General features: G+C 44.2%; 2 protein-coding genes across 2 annotated transcripts; both read left to right on the top strand.

The window, feature by feature from the left end:
- Window positions 1-1,337: 1,337 nt before the first annotated feature.
- LOC134452548 (F-box only protein 39-like) lies at window positions 1,338-10,711 on the top strand. Its single transcript, XM_063203004.1, has 4 exons — window positions 1,338-2,677; window positions 4,219-4,443; window positions 9,830-10,006; window positions 10,546-10,711. The coding sequence occupies exons 1-4, from the start codon at window positions 1,619-1,621 to the stop codon at window positions 10,681-10,683; spliced, it is 1,599 nt and encodes a 532-aa protein (XP_063059074.1). The 5' UTR covers window positions 1,338-1,618; the 3' UTR covers window positions 10,684-10,711.
- Window positions 10,712-12,452: 1,741 nt separating this feature from the next.
- On the top strand, window positions 12,453-18,948 carry slc25a1a (solute carrier family 25 member 1a). Its single transcript, XM_063203010.1, has 9 exons — window positions 12,453-12,817; window positions 13,684-13,791; window positions 13,923-14,022; window positions 14,863-15,001; window positions 15,279-15,363; window positions 15,828-15,932; window positions 16,075-16,190; window positions 17,092-17,165; window positions 17,422-18,948. Exons 1-9 carry the CDS (start codon window positions 12,553-12,555, stop codon window positions 17,534-17,536), a joined length of 1,107 nt encoding a protein of 368 aa, XP_063059080.1. The 5' UTR covers window positions 12,453-12,552; the 3' UTR covers window positions 17,537-18,948.
- Window positions 18,949-19,482: the final 534 nt, after the last annotated feature.

Raw genomic sequence — 19,482 nt, 5'->3', positions numbered from 1 at the left:
TATATCATTTTATTTCATAAATATACCCCACATTGTGCTTCTCCAGGGGGAAAAAAAAACAGGCAGACTTCACTCAGCACAGACTTTATTATTGCGAAAATGTGTGTGTGTGTGTGTGTGTGTGTGTGTGTGTGTGTGTGTGTGTGTGTGTGTGTGTGTGTGTGTGTGTGTGTGTGTGTGTGTGTGTGTGTGTGTGTGTGTGTGTATCCTACTTTACATTAGCCAAACAACATAGCTCAGTGAGTTCATGAGAAATTAGAAAATACTCATGTTTTTTTATTTTATTTTACTTACTTTTATTTTACGGAAGTAAGACAAAAAGGAAGTGCTTGCCTTGTGGTCTGGTCTGGTCTCCTGGTCTACTGCTGCTGCCCTGCCTCATCCTCCTGCTGCTGCTCTCCCTCATCTCTGTCCTCCTTCTGCTTGCAACAGGTCAACACCTCACAGACCACGGCCAAAACTCTCCTCCACCTGCTAGGTTGACACGTCTCTTCTCTTTCTCCCATCTCTTCCTCTCCTTCTCCTCTATCTTCCTCTCCTTCTCCCGTCGTTTCCTCTCCTTCTCCCACCTCTGCATCTCCTCCCTCCATATCTGCCACATTTGGCACTTCCATCCGTATTTTGCCCTCCAAGTCCTGACCCTGTGCCCCTCCTGCCTCTCCCTGATCGGCTCAGCCACCCTCCCGTCGTGCTTTTATTTCAGGTGTTGGTGTTTCTGAGCTCGCTTCATGTTCCCTTTCGGCATGAACAGCATCTCTTTAGATGTGTGCTCATTTATGTCATGTGATAGGCTATATTTTTAAATGAAACACAATAGATATTTGTCAGTGTAAGGGGGAAAAAGTAGGGCTACAACAGATACAAATAATATTAAATAAAACAAAAATGTTCATGAAATAAATACAAAATGACACAATATAGTGAATAGAAAAAAAATACAGTTTGCCAATTATGCCGATATTTTTTTGAATAAAACAAAATTAAGTGTAACAAAAACTCAAATATGGGCGATTGATCAAAACTATATGGGAATATCTTTTATCCCACATGATAATTTGCTAAAAATGAATTTATTGGTATTCCTGACGATGAGACAATCAATAAATTGGTATTGGAATGTGGCCATTTTGAAAGCCCTATATGGTCACCATAGCTACCTGGGGAAATTGTAAAACATAGCTTTTCTGATTCCTCACACTCTAGGGTTTCCGAAAAGTACATAATTTACAATAAAGTAAACTAAATTACACAAGGAACCTGACTAGAAGGTTCAGAAAGGCTTGCTTTTAGAATGCTGTGACTCAACAATGCCATGCACTTAGAGTGTTCTTATCCGTTCCAAACACAGCCTGAGGAGGCAGGGAACCAGGGAGTCATGCATTAGAAGAGAGACACACAAGTTTCATGTCTCTGTCAGATTATTTTGGGTGGCTCAAAACAGACTCAGTAAAAGGTTACCTAAAATGCAGGCTGATTAGTTCAAAGACTTCAAAGAGGAGAGACAGAGAGTTGTTTAATTACTCAGGAACCCAGAAGAACTAATGGTTGATGCACTAGAATCCAAAGGCTGTGGATCTCCCCTCTTTGAGGAGCCACTGAATCCTGTGACCCTTCAAGGATGAGTCTGCACACACTGGCTGATAGTGAGTCTTCAGGGGAGGAGCAGAATGGAGAAGTACCTCTAGGACGCAATGCTGTAACCCCAAACAGCAGCAGCAATTGCAGTGATGACGATGGTGGTGGTTATGGTGGTGGTGGTGCATTGAGACATGAGCAGGCTGCTGCTGACATCAGTGAGGAAGGCCACGACTCACCGTTGTTGGGGGCTCGCTGGGAGCTGCTCCCTGACGTGTGTCTGCAGCACGTGCTGCTTTGGCTGGGCGATCGTGACCGCACCCGCGCCTCTCTGGTCTGCCGCCGCTGGCACCGCGCCACCCGCTCCCCGGCGCTTTGGCGCTCGCGTCACTTTCGCTTCACGGGCCGGTCTACTAACAGGGGGGCGGCGTGCATGGAGCAGGAGCGGGCGGACGGCTACATGCGCACGCTGGGCTCCTTCCTGGAGGAGCTTGAGGTGCTGGTGGTGTTGCCCTACCGCTCGCGGGTCAGCGTGGTGCGTCGGCTGCAGCTGACCCTCAAGGCCCTCTTCCAGGGCGTGTGCAACTCCGGGGCGCGGCTACGCTCGCTGGGCGTGCGCAACCTGCAGCTGCACCGCGAGGCCTGGACGCGGAGCACGCGCAGCAACATCGTGAACAGTCTCGCGCAGTTCCTGGGCCACGCGTCCACACACCTGCAGCACCTGAGCCTCTGGGGGAGTCGGGTGACGCTGACGCACGGGCTGAAGATCCTGAGGCCTCTGGCCCACGCTCAGCAGTACCTCGGTGGGAAAGGCGGTGGTGGTGGCGCCGGCGGTGGGATCCTCTCTCTGGATCTGGAGGGGTTCTTTGCATCCTCGGAGCCCGTACACAACCACCCGGACTTCTCCCTCCTGCTGGGCCACTTCCACAGGCTGGAGTGGCTGTCTCTCAGCTACAGCTGCGTTTCGGACGAGCTGCTGCAGGCGCTGGGCGCGTCACAGCGGCAGGGGGATGGACAGGGGGGCAAAGGCTACCGCTGTGGTGGCAGAAGCAGCCTGAAGTGCCTGAGGCTCAAATGCCACAACGAGGAGCCGCACTCACAGGTAGTTAGATACATACAGTAAGCAGATAGTAATGCACACACAGTTCCTCAATTGGGAGGGAAAGTAATCTCATCGCCCCCTGCTGGCAACGTTCCAAGCCTCTGCATCAAATGAATGTTTCTTTTCTTTAAAAAATTACATCTCAGTCCTGACGACGAAGTGGGAGCAGTGGCTGTCATATAATATGCATGTTGGCCCGTTTGATCTATTCAGGTGGTAAATTGTTCGGTTTTTAACTGATCTGAACTGATTTTAATATTCTTAAAAAAGCTAATACAGAACTACACTGACTCGCATGTGTGACGTGTTTACTTCATGTAATTAGCATAGCCAAATTAGCATAGCCAAACATTAGCCAGAGAGGTGGTTACTCGTCATTACAGAAGCCATCATATCTACTAGAGAAGCTAAAACCAAACCAAATTAATCGAGTGTATATATGTGTAATAAGACGCCAATATGGAACTCACATGATTACAAGAATGTGAAGAAACGCGAAGAACTTGCGTTCGTTTGTTTCTCTGTGTTTGTCAATGAGGCGCGAAGCACAGCATGCTGGGAGCTGTAGTCCGTTTCTGAGCAGATTGGCACAATTTCTACTTTTCTTAAAAGGGCAAAAAATGACTCAAGATTTCGACAGGTAGTAGTTCATCTTATTGTGTAAGCTGAAACATGTGTCTGTTGTGATAGTTCAGCGTCATATCTTTGTGGGATTTTTTTTTTTTTAAAAACTTGTCTATGGGAGTTTCAATAGGATCGCACTGGTGGTTGGAACGTAACTGCGCTGTTTTCCACTTTCCCTCCCAATTGGAACACCTGACTATTTTAAAGTGACAATTGACCTGACAAAGTGCACTATACCGCTACAACATTACACAGACTTTGTCATTGTCATTTTGATAATAACCTATGTGGTATGAAAGAAAATTTGAGCCCTTTTAGACAGAATGTGTGTGTGTGTGTGTGTGTGTGTGTGTGTGTGTGTGTGTGTGTGTGTGTGTGTGTGTGTGTGTGTGTGTCAGTGTGTAGGGAGGGGGAAGGGGGTGTTTTGTATTGAAAACATGTTGTCTGCGTTTCAAACTAGTCTGTCTGTTCCTCAGGGGCGTAGCAGCAAATTGTGGGCCCTATGTACAATCAGCTCCAATGGACCCCCCCCCCCAACCCCCAACGATAAATCTTCATAAATCAGACACTGTGTGGGCCCCCTATATACAGGGGGCCCTGGTAACTCAGTCACACTTTACCCCCTTGTACGACACCCCAGCTGTCCCCAGTGGTCGAGTTGCAAAATCAAAGCAGGGGGGATGGTCAGAGATGGGTTGTGATTTTTGGGGGTTTCTCCCCCAAGACATTTTTGAAAATATAGTTACTAAACGTGCAATTTTAACACAATATGTGAAGAAAGGATGCCTGTTTTAGAGGCGGATGATTTTTGTGAATTTTCATTGAGGGGGATGATTTTAGACCATTTTCATTATAAGGGGATGGCATCCCCCCTCATCCCCCTACAACTCAAGCCGAGGCTGTCCCTATATAAATAGGTGGTATGGGAACAGGCCTGGGTGTCGCTGGTGCGTAGCTGCCCCAAGCTCTGCGTGGAGGTGGACGTGGAGGGAATCGTCAACTTGGACAGGCTGCAGAGGATCCTGCTGCCCAAGATACCGCTCGTCTCCTTCACCATGTCCGAGTGCAACTTCGGAGAGCAGGACATCAGCCCAAAACCGCTCTTCAGAGACATCCTACCACACTTCTGGAGCCATTTACAGGTATAGCCTTAAAAGATAGATAGAGAGAGAGAGAGAGAGAGAGAGAGAGAGAGAGAGAGAGAGAGAGAGAGAGAGAGAGAGAGAGAGAGAGAGAGACACACACACACACACACACACACATCTCTGTATTAAAACAGGGTTGAAAGGCTTATAAAAGAACTGTAGTTTCCATACAATGCAATCCATAAAATAGTAGCATTGGCTGTGGTTGTGCCACCCTGATGTGTGCTGCTGCTGAAACGTCACTGACCCACATACACATATAGTATGTTTTTCTGTCTGTCCACCCAGTATGTGTATGTGTGTGTGTGCTGCCAGCAGGTGGAGACAAATACACAAGTCATTCACACACTCTTGAGGAACCATTTTACTGAAACAAATTCATGGGCCTTTAGAGGGAGGTGTGCCGGGGTACAACTTGTCTGTAACATTGAGAGAATGTCTGCAACAGACTTCTGTTCTTGGACAGTGCGCTTTCCTATGCTGTGGCCTGCAGTGGTAGCATAAAGCCTGGTTTAGACTCATCCTCCAGTTGGAGGACACGCACTGTCAGCAGGGCGTAGCGGCAGATCAAGTACCCAAACAGCCACCACGCCCCCTCCTTTAGCGCTGACAAGCAGGGCTTTGAACCGGTTCAAGGAACGAAAACGAAAACCGGAAACTTTTTGTATTTTACAGGGAACAGAAACGAAACCGGAAACGTTATTATTTTTTATGTTCTGGAACGGGAACACTTATTTAAAAATAATGGTAACCGGTTAATACCGGTTAATACCGGTTAATACCGTTCCTTAAACTAAAAAAAAAAGTAATTATTTTCCTGTTACCATGACAGCTGAGGTTCACATCCTGTGTGACATCAGACACTGAATGGAGTGAGAGCTGTGGATTACAAAGTCTCCACTCCACATCTTAAATAAGAGAAACCACTGTCATACAATAGGGCAGAGTTTTCATTGCATCATTGTAAGACATTGCAGAGAAGAGCGTGTAAAGCGCATCGAGAATGTTCAACGTTATTGGGCATCCATGGCCGTTTCAAATATGCACAAACTCACAATGTCTATCATAGCGCTCCCCGTGACCCAAGGCAGCGTGGAGCACGCATTTTCATTATTGAGGTTTCTTCTCCGCTTAGGTCGTCCCTGAATGACAAAATTCTGGAATAAACTCTTGAATAAACAGTTTGGAATGTAGGCCGAGTCATTTGCACTTCTGTCTTTCTTGTAAGTAGAGCGGCTACAGGAAAAATCGTGCAAATTATGATACAAGCGTGAAATTCGGCAAGTATGTGCTCAAGACCTATACGATCAAATCTACCCGATTGGCCACTTGAAATGGCGGCCATTTTCCAAGATGGCCGCCAAAAAAGACCCCAGAAATGGATTTATTGCATAGAATTGACCTAGAAAGTTGTGATACAAGCATGAAATTCAACATGTATGTGCTCAAGTACAATATGATAAGATCTACCTGATTGGCCACTTGAAATGGCGGCCATTTTCCAAGATGGCCACCAAAAAAGACACCAGAAATTGATTTATTGCATGTAATTGACCTTGAAAATTATGATACAAGTATGAAATTCAACATATATGTGCTCAAGACCAATACAATCAAATCTACCAGATTGGCCACTTCAAATGGCGGCCATTTTCTAAGATGTCCGCCAAAAAGGACCCCAGAAATAGATTTATTGCATAGAATTGACCTAGAAAATGATGATACAGGCATGAAATTCAACATGTATGTGCTTAAGACCAATACGGTCAAATCTACCTGATTGGCCACTTGAAATGGTGGCAATTTTCCAAGATGGCCGCCAAAAAAGACCCAAGAAAGTGATTTATTGCATAAAATTGACCTACAAAAGTATGATACAAGCATGAAATTCAACATGTATTTGGTAAAGACCAATACGATCAAATCTGTCTGATTTGCCATTTGCAATGGTGGCCATTTTCCAAAATGGCCACCACGAAAAACTCTAAAAATGGATTTGTTGCACAGAATTGAGAAAGGAAATTATGATACAAGCACAACCAAGAAATGTGGCACTTATGTGCTTAAGACCAGCACAATACATTCTAAGTAATTTTCCAGTTTAAATGACGGCGATTTTCCAAGATGGCCGCCAAAAAATACCATAGAAATGTATTTGTTGCACAGGATTGATCAAGCAAGTTATTATACAAGCATCAATTTTGGCATGAATGTGCAAAAAAAACAATACAATCAAATGGAATGGAAGCCATTTGGAAATGGAAGCCATTTTATAATATGGCCACAAAAAAGGCTGAATTTAGCCCAAAGGTGAGCAAAAAAAATGATGATACAAGTATGTAATTTTGTGTGTTTGTGCTTAAGAGCAATAGGCCTATAATCAAATCCACTCATTTGCAACTTGAGAATGTATGGTAGCCATTTTTAAAAGATGGCCATCAAAGAAGACACTAGAACTTCATTAATTGCAATTAATCTAGCAGATGTAGCCCAAATCAATGTTAACATTCACTGTTTGAATTTCCAATGATTTCATCATAGAAGGAAACACAATCAAGGAAAAAGGTATATAACTATAGGCTACCAATGGTAACCCCAGCTCTCTGAGGCATATGAACCAGACATCTCACTATGGGTAACGCCCGCGACCATTTGCCAAAAGTTGCTTTCAATCTTGCCGTCATGCTGCACAGCTGGGGATCCCGCCCTCTCGGAGACAAAGCCCAGGTGCACTGGGCTCTGAGCTTCAATCTGAGGCAACTAACCTTTGAGCTTGTGGGTGAGTGTAGCAATCTAGTGAGATGTCTCGTTCATCTCCCTCAGAGAACCAGAGTTACCCTCGGTAACCTATAGTTCTCTTTCTGTAGAAACACTGGAAAAAGAGAGGCTAGGCACCAGGCGCACAAAGGCAGCGTCCGGACATCCAATACCACGGAGAGCACGCAGTGGAGGGAACCCAGGGCACAGAAACCACCCGTCTGGGTGTAACCGATGTGCAGGTGGAGCCCACAGAGGTGTAGCGAGGCCCCCAATACCAAGTGGTATTCCCCAATAGCAAACCAGGCCTTGGCACAAGGGGGAATTTCCAGCATGTTCAGTACACAACATCCGCAGGTGCAACCGTGCTGGCAGAAAAGACCAGTCTCTATCAGGGCCGTAGGTCCAAGTTGCAGACGGAAAACCTAGTAGCAACCACCACCACAGCAAGCTGGCTAAGCCAGCCCCGATAGATACCCGTTTGAGGGCACACACTATGGTTCCTGGGGGGGGGCACTGCCTCCATTGATATTAAATTAAGAACTGGTATTAGCATGTCATCACCATGCTATTTGTGTGTCATACTGTGAGTGGCTTATGTGTCATTGCAGAATATTTTTAATATCTTTATCATTTCATCATCCATGCTAACAGATTTAAGGAGAGTGAACAATTATTTCCACCGAATTTGCAATATGCACATATGACATTTGCAAATTTCTAGGGTCTTTTTGGCCGCCATCTTGGAAAATGGCCAGCATTTTAAGTAGCAAATAAAGTAGACTTGATTGTAGGCCTATTGGTCTTAATCGCATACAAGCCGAGTTTCATCATTATGCTTGTATCATAATTTGCTAGGTCAATTCTATGCAATAAATCAATGTCTGGGGTCCTTTTGGCGGCCATCTCGGAAAATGGCCACCATTTCAAGTGGCCAATCTGGTAGATTTGATCGTATTGATCTTAAGCACATACATGCTGAATTTCATGCTTGTATCATAATTTTCTAGGTCAATTCTATGCAATAAATCAATTTCTGGTGTCTTTTTGGCAGCCATCTTGGAAAATGGCCGCCATTTCAAGTGGCCAATCAGGTACATTTGATCATATTGGTCTTAAGCACATACATGTTGAATTTCATGCTTGTATCATCATTTTCTAGGTCAATTCTATGCAATAAATCAATTTCTGGGGTCTTTTTTGGCAGCCATCTTGGAAAATGGCCGCCATTTCAAGTGGCCAATCAGGTAGATTTGATCGTATATGTCTTAAGCACATACATGTTGATTTTCATGCTTTAATCATAAATTTCTAGGTCAATTCTATGCAATAAATCCATTTCTGGAGCCCTTTTTGGCGGCCATCTTGGAAAATGGCCGCCATTTCAAGTGGCCAATCAGGTAGATTTGATTGTATTGGTCTTAAGCACATACCTGCCAAGTTTCATGCTTGTATCATAATTTGCACGATTCAAGCCAAATTGGCCTTGTAGCCGCTCTACTTATATGGTTAATTAACGTCAGTTAGACCTATGGGGAGTAATCAGCTGACAGGAACGAAATTAACCGTTCCGGGAACAATATTTTTTTGTTCTAACCGGTTCGGGAACGTCAATTTATTGGTGGAACCCATAACCGGAAACGTTATAATTCCGTTTCTGTTCGGAACGGAACGTTTGGAAAAAAATAACGGTTCAAAGCCCTGCTGAAAAGACCCCTTGCCGCGATCTGCCGCTGCCCCCCGACTGACAGTACATGTCCCACAACTAAAGGAGGAGTCTAAACAGACATTTAGGGTAAGAAATGCTGGACCAACTGGTGAGGAAAGCATGGTCTGTGGTGGTGGACAGGGCCGCTGACAGCTTTGGCTGGGCCCAGGACAAAGCCACCTGAAAGGACCCCAAATCCAGTACATACAATTTTGATGACCCAAATCTGGGCCCCATGTCTGCCTGGTGACCCCTTTCTCCCCTCCTGTCAGCTTTCCTGGTGGTGGGCATGGAGCTGGAGACTCTAGGTTTTTAACCTATTTTTCTTGAAGCACCCCCAACCTGTGCCCAAGACAAGCCGCGCACACCCAACCCAAACTTCTACATGTATTTACGGACTAAAAAATTGTTTAAGTGATAAATTACATTGATTCTTGCTTTAGAAATGAATCAATATTTTAATGACTTTACATGGGGACCAAAACATGTTTTAATTTTGTCGCCATTTTGGCCTAATTATAATGTTTGGAAGCAGAATTTTGGTTACAACCTCAACCCAAACAAAATACCGTGCACCCCCTGAAATCTCTGGCGCACCCCAGGTTAAGAACCACACTACTACAGAAGAGGATCCAGAGCAGACTGCACTCTATATCGGACGGGCACCCCCATGCCCACCCTGTGTTGAGCCCATGCCCTCCATCTTCACCAAAGAGAGGAGCATGATGGCCTACAGACTCCGGGACATCCCCTGAAGGACAGACAAGCTACGGAGGTCTTTTGTCCCCAGGGCCCAGTGCCAACTTGCACGCTGTGGAGTGCTGTGTCACAATGACAACGGCAGTTTCCCAGGTGACCTTCCTTTTTTTAAAAGTGCTTTGACCTCTACCGTGACCTTTGACCTTTTGACCTTGGCAGGTGTTGTCCGTGGAGATGGACAACTGCTACCAGCCGGTGGAGGAGGAGCTGCTGGAGCTGGTGATGATGTGTGGGCAGCTCTACTCCCTCTCGCTCAATGCCTACCTGGAGCTCAGCTTCGTGGAGCAGCTGCTGCTGTACTGCCAGAAGAGCAGCTGTCCCATCACCAACCTGGACGTGAGTGAACGCACATAGATAAATAGATACATATAAACTTTATTCACAGACTCAAGGTCCAGATAAGAACAAACAATACATTATAAAAGACATACAAAACATTAAAAAAAAATAAGAAAAAAAATAAATAATAATAGATAGATAGATAGATAGATCAACTTTGTGGAGCAGAAGAGCAGAAGCGCAAACCTGTAGTGAGTGCAGACAGACAGACAGACAGACAAATAGACAAACAAATCGACAGACAAATAGACAGAGAGTAGATAGAGAAGTGAGTACATCCCTCACATTTCTTGAGATTTGTAAGTAGTAAGTTGTAAGTAGTTTTCATGAATATCCCCAAAACAATCATTTTAACAGCTGATATGCGTTCTTGTTCTTTCTTTGTTCTTTGATGTTTTCCGTCTGTAAGAATGGGATGGTTTGAAAATGATAGTATTTTGTTGTTATTCACAATTTACAATTTAATGTCCCAACTTCAATGGAGTTGGAATTTGTACATATACGTACATACATACTGTGCATGTACATGTGTTCAGGTGAAGGTGTGCTACCTGAGTGAGGGCGACAGCCAGGAGGAAGTAGAGGAGGGGAAACTGATGGAGCTGCTCTCCTATCACAGCCACTTTATTAACCCGGAGCTCCAGCTATCTGTTGAACTATACCCTATTAAATGATTCATTATGCTTCTGGTTTGATTATGAATTGTTGTCATTCACACATTTGTTCGTTCATTTTTATCAGGGAATGGGCAAAGTAGAGGCCTAATAGCAATAATAATATCACAGAAATATAATGGATTCATATTCATTTCATAGTAGCGTGTATTTTAATCAAAACATTTTCATTTAATCAAAACATTTAATTTCATGTTTCAGCCACCAGGCGGCAGGTTTGTGGCAGAGCTGTCTCGGCCTTCACAGCTATGGTTTAGTTAGGCTTAGTGAGACGCAATGTGGAGCTTGGTGGAACTACATGTACGTAGAACTGGTGAGGGTTATTAAATCCCCAGCTGTATTTTAAGGGGCATTCTTGAGAGAAGATTAATACACACATGTGTAAACAAATATAGCCAGACACACACACACGCACACACACGCACGCGCACACGCACACGCACACACACACACACACACGCACACGCACGCGCACGCACGCACGCACACGCACACACACACACACACAAATAGGTCTCTTTTCAAGCTATCTGTCATAACTGTGGCTGCAGAGTATATAGGCTTCTATACAGACTATACAAAGGTCTGGTCTGAGCACTGCCATCCCCAGGTGTGAAATGGCTTTTATGTATGTTGGGCTCTCACCAATGACAATGCATTCATATACAGGCCTCTTAATTAGGCACACCTGCCCAACTGCTCATTGATGCAAATTTCTGATCAGCCATACACAAGGCGGCAGCTGCAGCTCAACATATTTGGGCATGTAGACACTGGATCTCAAATGGTGCACTTGTGCACTTTAGTGTTTATGTTTCAGTGCGTATGGCATGTTAGTTACGCACTGAAACATAGTGCCCGAAGAGCACAAGTGCACCATTTGAGATCCAGGGATGGTCAAGACAGTCTGATGCAGTGCCAACAGTGCATCAGAGGGGGGTCCAACTCGGTACTAGCAAGGTGTACCTAATAAAGCGGCGGCGAGTGTATGTACAGTACTCCCATTGGCTCTCACGCTCTCCCAGCTGCCATGGGTGCCCTGCAGGTATGTTTGTATTCAGATGAGTGCAACACACTCCCAATGGCCCCTCTGCATGGCCTCAGGCTGGGCCATTATCTTGGCATGGCATCAGGCTACCTATACACTCAGGATGCTCTCCATTGCTCAGTCAGCAGGTCTTTATGGTGGACATTGATCCCCAGATCCCTTCAGTTTTCAGTTGATGGGCAACGCGCTGGAGTAGCCTATCATACCATATTTTCTAAGCACATGTCGATGGCCAGTTTTTCAAAGCCTAAGAGTAAATGACACAATTATCCATCCATCTATCTATCTATCTATCTATCTATCTATCTATCTATCTATCTATCTATCTATCTATCTATCTATCTCACAACTGGCCGATGTGTTCGTGAAAACAATGTAAGAAATAGTATGTAAATAAACAGGCTATTTTGATGGGAAAATATTAGAGAATATTTTCAACATCTGCTAGTAGCAGCTTGCCAGAAACAAATAGATAGGCTTCTACAGCTGTTTAAAGCTATCCCATCAGAGAAATAACCGCATCAGTCCAGTGACCTAGTAGTCTCGTTTTAGAAAAAAAAATGTTTTCATATTAAGTAGGCGTGAGCGCACAATTTATATGCTGATCAATTCTGTCCAATCCCCTTTCTAGAATACCTCAATCGCTTAATTATTCATGAGGGTGGGGTCACCACACACGTACGACAGTGGTCCATCTGTTATTGTGTTGGCTGCAGCCAATTGGCTAAAGCGCCAGACGGTCCTTGGCTCAGGATTGTGTCTGAATATCAGTGAATTAACGTTTGCCTGTGCTTGCAGTTACCTACAGACCGAAGACAGCCATGTCATCGTTGTGGAGACCGTTTTCTATTACAGAAGGTCCGTGTAGAAATGTAGGTTTGAAGGGTGGATGCTCGCAGCAGCAACAGCATCCATTGACCTCAATTCCATCCTCATGTTTGGGAAACGTTAGCGCGAATCCAGCTGGCACTGCTGCAGCCTACCGCTCCCAGGATTTCTACCATTCGTCTTCTTCAAACAGGACATTGGCTGCAGCTGCAATTGGTGGAAGGAAAGTAACACATCCTGGGAAAGCCATCCTCGCAGGTAAATAACACGAAACCATTGCGTTCTTTTATAATGTAGACTAGTAGCCCTGTTGACAGCCGGTGTCTGGAATGCCATTATTGTTAGCCTACTACTATCGCTAGCTCAGCTCATTTTGCGGGAACAGTTGCCCTTGTCAACCACAATCGCGGTTCATTTAAGAAGTGCAATAACTTGTGTGTTTGTTGTTGACAATCGCCAAACAATACGTGTAGGCTAATTACATCGCATTATATTGCGAGGTGATGTCAAAACTCCCTTTTATTCTCTTTATTTTAGACAACCGACCTTTGTAAACATTAACCCTTCCTTGCAGTGCTGTGCTGCCCAATAGTGACCACCCCCCAAACCAGCTGCCTGCCCATGTCTTGGCCAAAAACCTCATGCAGGGCTACATGGGTTTGTTTTGCACTGTTCTCATATGAAGGATCTTCTACTACAGCATTATCCTCTCAGTGAAAACTCATGGACATCTATACGTTACCAACAGATATGTTTTGCCTGGCTGTGTATGTTTTGGGGGGAATCATGGGGCAGCGGATTCCTGGCAGGCTTGATTACCACCTGCGGTTGTTTTGCAGGTGTAGGAAGACGTACAGCTGGCACAACACACTGCAGTGCACTGTCACAGACTGCATAGTTTCATGTCCTAATATATGGGCATTTTGAAGATAAAAGCAAATGCACAACTAAATAAACAATATTTTGTCATAGAAGTGCATCATTGTAGGTTTATCTTTATGGAATATGATATGTTGTGTGTTACAGCGGCAGGGAACATTTTGATCATGATGAGGGTCCTGCAAATACAACTGCCCCATGGGGATAAATAAAAGTGCTAACTTGATATCCTTTTTCCGTCACAGGTGGGGTTGCCGGAGGGATTGAGATATGCATCACCTTCCCAACAGAATATGTGAAGACACAGCTCCAGCTGGATGGGCGGGGCACCAACCCCAGATACAGGGGCATCGGTAAGGAAAGGAAGGAGCATCGCTTAAACACACGTGGCTTTTCGTTTAGCCTTAAACCACAGAGTTGTAAGCTCTCACTGCTTGAAGCAGATTAACCGATCAGCATTTGTGTGTGTGTCGTGTGTCCACAGGAGACTGTGTGAAGCTGACCGTGCAGGATCACGGGCTGAGAGGCCTGTACCGAGGCCTCAGCTCCCTCCTCTACGGCTCCATCCCCAAATCGGCCGTACGGTAAGAGACATCTCAGGCCATTACATGCCACCTAATGCCACATAATCTGTCACCAGTCCCAAATCCCACTCTGCAAGCATGTGTCTTCTGTATTATGAAATATAATCTGTCTAATGAACTATAATCTGGCACCTGGCAGACACCTGGCAACATAATCTCTGTCACGCTAATAGTGGAGGGCACTAATGCACCTGGCGTAGGGCAAAAATGTGTTGCAGCATGAGGACTCAGGTTCAAATCTGGCTTGGGTCATTTCCCATTGACAAAACAAAAAACAAAACCACAAAACAAAACTTAACTCCTCTGCCACACTTTTGTGACACCTCTCACCTTTTTCCACCCCTAAGCTTACCTCTTTGTATGCCTGCACTATGTATGTACTTCCAGTCGTGAATGAGACTTATTTTGAAAGAGACCTTACAAAGATATTTTGAAGGGCACACATTCTAATTCTTGCCCTTGGAGCGACACCTTAGCAAAATCGACAAATCTAGCCCTTTTCACTCCCTCTTCATTTTTCAAAGCACTGTAACGTTTTGGGACACTGGAGTTGACTGAACCGTAATCTGACTCATAATGTGTACAAAGGAAAAAGAATCTGGTGCCACACGGATGTCTTTTTTTCTGTAATTAATTTTTTCAGTGCCTTAAGACTAACGTTTCGACACGGGTCTATATCAGAGTCCTCTAAGGACTGTCCTCTAAGGACTGATGAAGACGCGTGTCGAAACGTTAGTCTGAAAAAATAAATTACAGAAAATATACATCTTAATTAAGAAGCCCGGAGTGCGTATTTCCTTTGTTTTACTGACCCATAATGTGTCTGTGTACGTTCTGCAGGTTTGGAACCTTCGAGGTGCTGAGTAGCCCCATGAGGGACTCCACCGGTCGCCTGGACAACACGCGCAGCCTGCTGTGTGGGTTAGGGGCTGGCATTGCCGAGGCCGTGATCGTCGTCTGTCCAATGGAAACGCTCAAGGTACAGTAGCGACAGTTTTTATTTATTACAAGTATGGGCAATTGTTTTCTTTTACTATGATTAGTAGTAGTAGTAGCTTTGATAAAGTAGGTTTAGTGCGTAGAAACACTAGGTTTACTGCATAGCAGCAAGGTTTGAATAAATTTGAAAAATTATTCAACCACATTCAGCTCTGTACAATATTTATTGGTCAGTAACTGTGTAATTAAGGTGTTTGTATTTGCACTCTATAATTTGTTATCTATAATCAATTGCACTTTTCAATTTTTCATCTCAGGTGAAGTTTATCCATGACCAGTGCTCATTAAGCCCGCGGTATCGTGGCTTCTTTCATGGAGTTCGGGAAATCATAAGGGACCAAGGTAAATTAACACAGCTATTGTAGACTGTAGTTGTCGAACTTCGAGTTATCTATAAACAAAGAAAGAAAATTTCAGTGCCTTTATCGTGTACAAGATTCTGTACACTGAAGTCAGAGCTCCCTTTGTTAACATTTGTTTTCAACCCACAGCCTTTCCTCAGACTTAAAGTTGCATATAGCCTGAGGAAGGGTCGTAAGGGCTCAAAACATCAATGAAATACAATCAAACAAAAAATAACTAGAGATCTTCCTTGTGTTGATCGCCTTTGTTGTTTTCATGCTCGAGTTTAACCTTGGCAATCGACCATCCCTGGATTGCTGCTTGTTTACATCCCCGTGCCACGGGGTAGTAATGACAGGACTTCAAAGTGTGTTTGGACTCCAGAGTGTCATAGTTTCCTATTGGTCGCGTGCTGTGCACATGACATTGCATCATATAAAAATAGGCCCTGTTGAACTTCACAGGCATCCGAGGCACCTACCAGGGGCTCACTGCAACGGTCTTGAAGCAAGGGAGCAATCAGGCCATCCGCTTCTACGTCATGAACCTATTAAGGAACTGGTATAAAGGTTAGCAGATCTTCCCCACCCTTGTATCTTGTATTCTATATAATTTACATGTACATAATATACATATAAGTGTACAAATGTAACTTCATGGCAGGTAGGACTTATGTGGGCTAGTTGTGACCTCTGACTTTGTGTTTCCTAGGTGATGACCCTAGGCGTGACATGCATCCCGTAGTGACGGCTATGTTTGGGGCCACTGCCGGCGCTGCTAGTGTGTTTGGCAACACACCCCTTGATGTGATCAAGACCAGAATGCAGGTCGGTGTCCAACTCCTTATCATTCAACTGTAAACAAGACGAACTATGACTATGCAGAATTAGGCACTGCAGACCCTGCATCTAAATGCTTTTGAGTTATGTTGAGTCAAGGTCCTTGGATTTAATTGATAAAGGAGCAGTATGTAGGATGGTGGCCAGAGTAGGTATTGCACCTATGCTGCTCATTGAATCTGCTGCCTACTCCCTAAATTTGATCTTTTCATGAATACTAACCAATAAACTAATATGTAATAGTATGAATATGTAGAATTTGACGGTGGTGGTATGTGTTTGTGGAAAAAGTACCATTTGTGAATGGTCAGCATACATTCTGGAAATAAACTACTAAAATTGTTACATACCACACCTTTAAGGCAACCACCCACCACCTTGACTAGGCAAGATATGAAGATATTGTGTTGTGAATGTTATTTCTAGAGTTGCTTCACCAGAAAATGTATACTTTTAGGGGTTTTCAACACATTTTTAAAATGAAACTGCACAACATAGCCTTTCCAATGATAGTCCAGTTTCTCTGATACCGGCTAACCCCTCCACCATCTTGAGAAACGAACATTCTGTAGGAAACACTGTTGTATGAAATCAAATTGTGGGCAATGTAAGCCCAAATGTGGGGGGCTTAGTGCGCTGCGCCGCAATTTTTGGCAGTATAACAGTGGTATTTTGTTGCCTTAAAAATAACAAGACCAGACCAGTAACATCCTGCAACATAAGACTGTGTGGGAGTGGACAAGAGAGAAGTGTTGTTGTGAGTGGTTGGACTATTTTCATTCATGCTGCTCACCTGTATGCCAAAGAGTTTGGTCTCATCTCACTGCTCTGGCTAAGTGCTATTAAATCTCTTAATCTCATTCTGTGAATCCTGTCGAATGCTTTGCAGGGTCTGGAAGCCCATCGCTACAAAAACACGGTGGACTGTGCATTCCAGATTCTCAAGCAAGAGGGGCCGCAAGCGTAAGTAACTTGGGCCTGTGCTTGTTCATCGCTAGGCTACTGCTGTTATGGACTCAGCATCGCTGGCATACATGTCAACACAGTCACTTATTTATTCATTCATTCACTTGCTCTTTCACTTTGTGCGTCTGATGAAGTGCCTGCCCTCATTCATTCATTCATTCACTCACTCACTCATGTCTATACCAATTGTAGTCAAAATAAATATAATGAATGGCCTCATTCCTCCCTCTGACCAAGTGCTACTCTGCTGCAGGTTTTACAAAGGCACGGTTCCCCGGCTGGGCCGAGTATGTCTGGACGTGGCCATCGTGTTTGTGCTCTACGAGGAGGTGGTCAAGATGCTGAACAACATGTGGAAGACTGAATAGGGTGAACGAGAGCAAGCGAGAGCGAGCGAGCGAGAAAGAGAGAGAACCTGTATTTACTTGAATGGAGAATCAGAAGGCCAAAAGGCAGGCAGGCTCTGTAGCACAGACAGCTGTTAAGGATTGGCACGGTACTGAAGGCTTAACCTGGATCCCCACTCGCAGTACCTGAAGGCGGCTTATCCCTTCTGTGTTGCGGAGCTAGCACTGCTGATAGTAAATGCACAACTTTGTACCATTTGTTCAGAAGTACTGTTGTCGATGTTAAGCTTTGCACTGTTAAGGTTACGTTTATTATTATTCGGTTTTTTATTGTGTTTTTGTTTTGTTTTTGTTTTTTTACCACTGCTGTTACAAGTGTCTTGTATTATCACCATGCTCTTACATTTGCAGAACGAGGGTTTTTCAGAAAATGCAGGCTTGGTCCTTCAGCATATGCAAGATGTTTTTACCACTACGTTTTCTTAAAGCCTCATTAGAGAAACAGAAATCCCTATTGACTGTCAGAATATGTCTAAAAAATGTAGCAAGTGGCATACCTCCTACTGTACTGTGAGAGAGCTTTGTTTATCTTGGTAGACCGAGTCACAAGGCTCTATGATAGTTTTATGATAGATCAGAGACGGTTGAAAGAATCTGTGATTGGATTTTTAACAGGATGTGCTTTAAACCAAATTATAAACAAAAAAGCAAGTACAAATGTGATGGCTCAATGTCCTTCATTAAGGCGAGATATGAACTGTCTTAACTTTAAAATGAATCTGGTGAGATACCTTGCATAGCTCCAGGGGCGTAAAGTATACCCCTGCAGCCCCCGCAAGGCAGGAGGGCCCACATGGGCCCTCGACTTGAAGAAACGGGCCCCCTCCACATATTAAGCCCTTTTTTTTGCTTGCAACAGCTTGCAGGGGGGCCTGAACTACTTGCGTTACGCCAGTGCATAGCTCACTAGTAATTACCAAAGTCTGCCCCCCATTAGGTTGTTCAGACACACAATTAACTGTATGAATTGTACACCAAACCTGCAACTCCAGAGATACTCATCAGAACATGAACACCTGTAGTGTGTATGGCTATCCTGTATCTTATCTGACAGAATAGAAGTGAGCGATTCAAACGCACGTGCAGTCTCCACCTCATCCGCCTTTGAGTGTAGACCAAAAGCTCTTTCTCAGCATGAAGTCCAAGGTAGCACTAAATAACGGCCACCATTGGTTCTGCAGATCAGCCATAACTGATGTGGCTCAGTCACCTCACTCACAGCTGAGCACAATGCTGCTTTGTTATAACTTAAGCGCTGTTCATAGGTTTTGTTACACACTGACGTAGTAGCACTGAAGTTTTTTTGTTTTCTATGATTTGAAATTGCAAATATATCTCCTGGTATTAAATGATTACCCAGCTGTTTACAGTCAGTGATTTTTTTGTCGTCCTCCCCACCCCCCTCAGTGTTTCATGCGAAATTCACAGCACAGTACAAGACAAAATGTTTGTTTTATTTACCGGTATATTGAAACATATTTTCCCATGATGTACATAATTCAACCCTTATTCCTCAGGGGCAGGTGACAATATGTAGTAATATACAGTTCCATAATGTTTCACAAAATTTAATTTTAAAGTTCATATTGCATTGTGGAAATATTGGCAAGGTCTTCGTTTTTACACAGGATGCAATCAGCATTCAACAGCACACACCTCCAGTCTGTCAGGGCTGACGATAAGCAGAAGCACGAAGGCAAAGAGAAGCAGATTACATTGAGATGAGATTAGACCAGTCAGTGTTGACTTGAGTCTCACCTCTGAATCCTCTGTGAGGATACTATGGGCGTAAAGATGGACACTGATGGACAATAACAAAGTCACAGAGAGCGTGCGTGTACAAATCATTCTAGTTCCTCCAGCCTCTAATGTACCCCTCCTAAATGATGCTAAAAAGGCTATACTGA

This window comes from Engraulis encrasicolus, chromosome 7 (genome assembly GCF_034702125.1).
Source record: "Engraulis encrasicolus isolate BLACKSEA-1 chromosome 7, IST_EnEncr_1.0, whole genome shotgun sequence".
Lineage (NCBI taxonomy): Eukaryota > Metazoa > Chordata > Actinopteri > Clupeiformes > Engraulidae > Engraulis > Engraulis encrasicolus.
This window is presented reverse-complemented; position numbering and strand designations above follow the sequence as displayed.